The 7489-nt window shown below is 32.8% G+C and overlaps 1 protein-coding gene and 1 long non-coding RNA gene across 2 annotated transcripts in view; both read right to left on the bottom strand.

Annotated features, from left to right (window-relative positions):
* Positions 1-221: 221 nt before the first annotated feature.
* Positions 222-7489, bottom strand: part of TFPI (tissue factor pathway inhibitor) — a 106743-nt gene continuing 99475 nt past the window's right edge. The window contains exons 7-8 of the mRNA XM_051986059.1: positions 1153-1332; positions 222-491 (exon numbers count right to left, since the gene is read on the bottom strand). Of these exons, the coding sequence (XP_051842019.1) occupies positions 388-491; positions 1153-1332 (284 nt within the window). The 3' untranslated portion in view covers positions 222-387. The remainder of the gene's footprint in view (positions 492-1152; positions 1333-7489) is intronic.
* LOC127554489 (uncharacterized) lies at positions 2881-6943 on the bottom strand. The gene is made up of 3 exons (XR_007951997.1): positions 6335-6943; positions 6204-6228; positions 2881-3527 (listed from the first exon to the last, which is right to left on the bottom strand). It is a non-coding gene; the product is annotated as an uncharacterized LOC127554489 (long non-coding RNA).

Here is a 7489-nt window from a genome sequence, read left to right as displayed (position 1 = left end):
GAAATGTTAACCCAATTAGAGGATAAAAAAAGGAAAAAAGGAGAGTTTAGAAGATGATGTCTATTAGCTGGAAAGAGTTACATAAATGGATTAACAAAATATAACATAAATCACTTTGAATTTCACATACTAGGCTTTTGAGTAATGTGGTAATGATTTGTGAATTAATTAGAAAAAATTAAGCACTATGAAAAATACAATTAGATAATTTGTAGATAATCTACATTTTATAAAATCATTTATTGCAGTATGATTAAAATAAATTTCTAGAGTGTAATCAAGGAATTATTTTTTGCTAATTTGTCTAAACTGCAATCCATTCTGCATTTTGCAAGTACAATATCATATAATGGGTTGCCTTCAATCTCATGTTATTTTGCAAGGAAGCTATGTCTTTTCAACAATGATTTCTTCATATATTATCTTCACTGGTTGTTTCTTTCTTTTTCTCTTGGTTTTGATTAATCCACCTTTAACTCGTCTACTAAAACCTATATGAAGAACAAAAATAAATGCTATTTATATAAAGCTGGTCAACTTTAAATCAAAATATTTTTTGAAATAACATCAGAAAAATTAAATTATCTAATACTGATCTATAATAATTATCTATTATTAATCATTAAAATAAATAATTATATATTATTATTGGAGAGATGGATAACAGAATTTTCATATGTATGCCTACCATTTGCTGTGGTAGGACTCACAAATGTCCTGAATTAAATAAGTATAACATGCTATAGAGGTGACTGAAAGTCCTATTGACTTTTATATTTTTCCTGCAAGAAATTAATGTTAATTTGAGCAAGAAAATAGATAATCTTTGATACATTCATTTGAACTTGAATTTTTAAAAGCCAGAAATTATTAGAAAACCACTAAGACAACTGATTATCATGATACAATTATTTCAATTAGTAATGACAGATTTTCCTTAGATAGGAATAGAATAGAAAGTAGCTGCTGCTTCTCCATCCTCCTCCTCTTCTTCTTTTTAAAAATAAAGCTCCTACTTTTTGCATTTACTTTATATCTATTCATGTAATAACATCCAAAACTTTTTCTTTATAAATTTTCTCATTAATCTGCTTATAAAATATATACAATTCTTTAGACATTTTCATTTATGTTAGAAAAGGATTTTCATACCTTTCTTACAAGTCTTGAGACATGATTTTTTAGAAATGAAATTATTTTCATTCCCACCACATCCACTGTAGTTAAAAGAACGACATTTTCCAATTGCAGAATTAAAATAAAATCTTTTCTCATTGGCCTTGCAAAGTCCTCTATCTGCAGGAGTCAGACACCAAGAAGGGCCGTAAAATTCTAAGAATATTTTAAAAAATGGTTAGAAATATAAGATATGTAATCATGCTTAAATATTCCCATTATAATACATTGATTTAAAGATCACATGTTGCTCATAGACTTTCTTCTAGAATTTTTATGAATAACCTAAAAAGAATTATTTGCAATTGAGAGATGAGCAGCACATTTCACTTAATTGTACAGGCATATAAAAGCTTCATACTCGAAATTGAAACTATTTATAGACATATGAAAATATGCTCCAAATCATTATTAATCAGAGAAATGCAAATTAAGACAACTCTGAGATACCACTACACACCTGTCAGATTGGCTAGAATGACAGGGAAAGATAATGCAAAATGTTGGAGGGGATGTGGGAAAACAGGGACACTGAATTGTGAACACATCCAGCCATTCTGGAGAGCAATTTGGAACTATGCTCAAAAAGTTATCAAGCTGTGCATACCCTTTGATCCAGCAGTGTTTCTACTGGGCTTATACCCCAAAGAGATACTAAAGAAAGGAAAGGGACCTGTATGTGCCAAAATGTTTGTGGCAGCCCTGTTTGTAGTGGCTAGAAGCTGGACAATGAAAGGATGTCCATCAATTGGAGAATGGTTGAGTAAATTGTGGTATATGAACGTTATGGAATATTATTGTTCTGTAAGGAACGACCAGCAGGATGAATACAGAGAGGATTGGCGAGACTTACATGAACTGATGCTGAGTGAAATGAGCAGAACCAGGAGATCATTATATACTTCAACAATGATATTGTTTGAGGATGTATTCTGATGGAAGTGGACCTCTTTGATAAAGAGAGCCTTAATTGATCAAAGATGGACAGAAGCAGCTACACCCAGAGAAAGAACACTGGAAATGAATATAAACTGCTTGCATTTATGTTTTTCCTCCCGGGTTATTTATACCTTCTGAATTCAATTCTCCCTGTGCAACAAGAAAACTGTTTAGTTCTGCACACATATATTTTATCTAGGATATACTGCAACCCATTCAACATGTAAAGGACTCTTGCCAACTGGGGGAAGGGGTGGAGGGAGGGAGGGGAAAAATCGGAACAGAAATGAATGCAAGGGATAATGCTGTAAAAAATTACCCTGGCATGCGTTCTATCAATAAAAAATTATTTAAAAAAAAGAAAATCCAAACATTTAGACCTTTAAAAAAAAAAAGCTTCATACTCCCTAAAAGTATTCTTCAAAATAAGGCTTTCCATTTTGGGAACATACAAAAGAGAATGAAATTATAAAATATAGTGCTATAATTATGTTTCCTGGACAAAAATAATTATTTTATATTATTATTATCAGTAGTAATTATATATTCATATAATTATTTACATGTAATAATATATAGTATATATTAATACTAAAATTATTCATTAAAGGTCATACAACAAAATGTGAAAAGTTAGTGAAAAATCATTATCCCTACTCTTTTTCATTTACAAAAGTTTTGGTTAATGTATAAAACTAAAATGATTTTCTAATGTTCTAAACAAGAAAACAGAGAATAATGACTAAAATCTGTATTCATGGTATGTCACAAATATTTTAATCTTTTAAAGAAATTTCTGAATGGTCCATGAGGATTGCAAATATGTAAAGAGTAATGTGCTGTTAGGTTTGGCTTTTCAGAGTTCACAATGGGACATACTGAAAAAATTATTGGCCTTGTTGATAGTGTTTTTACATGAAACAAGAAGGAACTGAAGTTTCAATCTGAATAATGGTTAGATGTTTGGCAGAAGAGAAGACAATGGCAAAGCTGCTATTATCAGAACTTCTGGGTTTGTGAAGGAACCATCGGCCTTCTTCAGAATCAGAAGAGAAAATGTGCCAAAGGCTAAAATGGAGATACCTTTGCTCCATGAAGAGGGGAATAGGAGTCTCAGTTTGAAGAGACCAATTAAATCTCTTGAAAAAGTCTTTCCCTGAGAGGAAATATGTACTTTCTTTGAAGAGAGGGAAATGTCCATCAAGAATCAAGGAAATAAACTGCACAGACAGGAAAGAAGATGGGGAAACTTCAGAAGTCTTCCCCTAGGTGAGCTACAGCATGTCAAATGTAAATGAAGAGGGTTTATCAAGTTGTCAGTAATGATGGGGCATGGAACTTGAGGATCCAAAAATAGCCAGAGTCAGAAAGGAAGAAGCTGACTGATGGAGAGAAAACCTCAAGGGATTAGGCTGCAAGAGAAAAGAAAAATAATGAGACAATTCTGAAATTGACTTGCAAATGTTTCCCAACCTTCCCTTTATATTAATCTATAGAGTTTTACATAGTAGCAAAATTAATAATAATAATAATAGTAATCATTTTGATAGAGCTTAAAGATAATGCAAAACCCAGTACAAATAAAAAGTTTCCAAAAAATTTAGAATAGTTTTAAGCTATTATGGCATCAAGACTTTGGGACACCTTGTATGTCTCACTTGATCCTCAAAACAATCCTGTGAAGTATATACTACCATCTGTGAAGTATATATACCATTATTTCACAGATAAGAAAAGCAAAGTTCAGAGATCTTAGTGAAGTTGACCAGTCACAAAGCTTGTAAATCTCACATATATGGTATATGAACATGTGTTCTTAATTCCAAGTATAGTATTCTATTATTATGTTGTACCTCATTTAGCTATCTATTTCAATCTTTTATTACTTTAAAATATATTGGAATGAAATGTTAAATGTGCTAAAATCAAAGCTAATTTTTATGTGCTCCTATGTTCCGGGAAAATTTAAATTTAAAGGGTGGGAATTTATTCTTCAGGCAGGAAGATGAGGGGGGATTATTAGCAAAATATCATATTAGATAAAATTCATTTAATGTAAATATATAAGGAATATCAGGTTATATTTGAAATGTATAGAATAAGGGATTTAAAGGTACCCCTAAGTTTAATTAAGAAAATTTGAAGTAGTGCAGTTCTTTTTGCACCTCTTCATATAATAAAACAATAAGATAGTGGGTTGCAAGAAAACTTATGGGAGTTTTCTGGAAGCATATATTTATAATTAAAATAAACATATTTACACATCTACCCTCAAAGTTCTTTGTCACCTCTCATTTATAAAATTAATATTTTAATATATATTTTAAGAATCTGTCATTATTGTACATATTCCTTCCACTGATGCAGGTAATGATCCTGCATACCTTAATGAGCTCTGTGATGAGCTACTGTGGTGTAAATAATAATCAGCATTATGAAATTTGCTGGGTTTGATATTAAAGCTACAGAGATATGGTGTGTCCCTGAGCTAAGGGCATGTCAGACCTTGTACTCCTTTAATAGGAGCTTTTAAAAACCATTACCCAACTCTTAAATAGTCTTCCACCTGTTAAAAGACAAGGCCAATTCTCTGAGAGCCTCCACAGCTGTGAATCATAACATCTGAGGGAGTTGCAAGGCAGCCTTTACTGACATAAGTGTTGTGGACTGGGAATGAGATAAATTGGAGGTAGAAGGAAGAGGAGAGATGTCAAACAATGCAACAGCCTCTCAGTCAGAGAACTGCAACTGCTTCTCAAACTCCTTGTATCATCCTCTCACAAGGGAAGATCCATTCTGTGGTGGATCTCCAGCAGCCACTGTCAGGTGACTCCTATGTATTCCAACAGCTCTCCTGTGTATTCCAACATCCACCTAAGTCTTCCAATTATTTCCTCATTTTGTGATAGAGATGAACCCACCATTTTAAATATGACAAACCTAATGCCTACTAGCCCAAGATCACATAGGTAGTATGTCAGAGGTAGGATTTGAACCCATATTTAAAAGTGTCAGCACCTTATCCACTAGGGAAAGTTGGAACCAAACTTCCTTCAGCTGGAAGGACAGATCTTGGAAACTGTCTGAATTCTTTTGCAAATAATCCAACAGGTCATATTAAGTCTGTGACTTTCATAAGGCTAAATCTTGGCATCTCTAGCCTACTGCTGGCAGATATTTTATTTAAAACACAAGTGAAAAAAGATATTGAAAATAAATTGTTGTTTCATCATATTTCCACAATCCTAATGTTGAGGAATTTAGTGTGAAAATAGAACTACCAGTTTATTCTTGCTTTCCTTCTATTTCTTTTGGTTCTTAGCAAGGATAAGAAAGAACATCAATGGGATTAGGGGCAGAGGCAACCAATATCCATTTCAGCCAGCTTATCAATTTTGGTTAGAGGAGCAAGTTATAGTAGGTACATACATAGTGAACTTTTACTACATTGGAAATTTCCCAAAGTAGCAGAGATCAATAGAATTCTCCTTTTACCATGTGATGTGAACTACTAGGTGGTTTTACTAATGTAGTCATAATATGAATGTGGCTGAAGTGTTGTGGGACAGACACTTTAATGTTTGCAAAGTGTTTTATATTTGTCTCATTCATCCTCATAAGAACCCTGTGAAGTAGGTTTATTATTAACCTCTTGTTAAAGATAAGGAAATTGTGGCAAAAGAGGTGAATGGCATAGCTAATGAAGCAGGAATAGATCTCAGGCCTTCCTGACTCCAAGACTATCATCTAAGCAATCTAGCTTCTTGTCCAAATCTATAATATGGTATATTTTATGTTGAGAAAGCAATTGTCTAATTAGTATCACCACCAACCACCATGTAACCCTCACATACTTTTGAATTATGACCATCTTAGTAGAATCACATTAAGAGGTCCTTCCGATAAATTAAAGATGAAATGATCCTCTGAGCATTATAGAGGATTGTCAATGACTTCCTGATAATGAACTCCTTAGACATGAAATACTGTTGTTGTGACGGTTGTTATTTTAGTGGGAGATTTTTGTTTATTTTTTCTTGCTAAATGTTGGAACATTAGCTTGGTACTAGAGGAACACATGGACTTACCTCTTTAACATCAACACTATAGTATCTATAAAAAAAGAAAACAGAAAAGTCTTTAAGTCACACAAAAGTGTGAATTTGATCTCTATTTTAATATTTAGTGAAATCTAAAGATACAATAAAAAAGCACTAACCTGGTTTTGCTTTGTGACCAAGGAAGTATGTAAAGTCAAATGATTTATCATCTTTAGCATAATATAGAACTCATTAACTTGTCTCTGAAGAAGATTTTCTTGATAAAATCCAACAAATTCAATAAAGTTTCTAAGGTTTTAGAAAAAGAGAATATAATCCTGGAAGGATTATATAGATCAAGGAAGATATAGACAAATACAAGATGGTCTCTGATTTCTGACAGCTCATAATAGAGAAAAGGTTAAAAACTCTGATTGTGTGATTATTTTCCCAAATGTAACTTCTATGACCCAATGAAAATAAACAACTGGAACTCATTATTGAAAGCTCAGCTCAATTATATAGAAGGTTTTTATGTCCTTTATATTCATTCTATATTATGATAATTGTAGCAATAGAATTAGTAGTAAAAGTAATAGCTATAGTAGTAATGGTGGTGGTGGTAGTAGTGATAGTTGTAGTAATAATTGTAGTTTTAATGGTGAAGGAGGAGGAGGAAGAAAAGAACAGGAGAAGGAGCAGAAGCAGCAGCAGAAGAAGCTAAAGAAGAAGAAAGAAGAAAAAGAGGAGAAGGAAAAGGAGAAGCAAAGGAGAAGGGGATGGAAGAGAAAAAGAAAGAAGCAGCAGCAGAAGCAGCAGCAGCAGCAGCAGCAGCAGCAGCAGCAGCAGCAGCAGAAGAAGAAGAAGAAGAAGAAGAAGAAGAAGAAGAAGAAGAAAGGAAGAAGAAGAAAATGAAGAAGACCAAAGATGAAGAAGACTGAAGATGGAGACAAAGAAGACAAAGATGAAGAAGACAAAGAAGATGACGACAAAGATGAAGATGATGAAGAAGATGAAGAAGATGACAAAGAAGAAGATAAAGAAGATGAAGAAGAAGAGCAAAGAAAGAAAGAAGAAGAGAAAAGGACTTTATTCCATGATTTCATTGGTTTAGGTAATTGTCAATATGGAGAACCTTTGTATCAAAACAAAATAGCACTCTGAAATTTACAATTTCATGAACCTTCCTGGGGCACCAAAAAGTAAAGAGACTTGCCAAGATCTGAGAGTTAGTGTATATTAGACATAGGACTTACAGCCTAAGCTATTCTGACTCCAAGATTATCTCTATCTCCTACATCATGCTATCATTCTTTTATAATAGTTTTAATCAA

Source organism: Antechinus flavipes, chromosome 3 (genome assembly GCF_016432865.1).
Source record: "Antechinus flavipes isolate AdamAnt ecotype Samford, QLD, Australia chromosome 3, AdamAnt_v2, whole genome shotgun sequence".
Classification (NCBI taxonomy): domain Eukaryota; kingdom Metazoa; phylum Chordata; class Mammalia; order Dasyuromorphia; family Dasyuridae; genus Antechinus; species Antechinus flavipes.
This window is presented reverse-complemented; position numbering and strand designations above follow the sequence as displayed.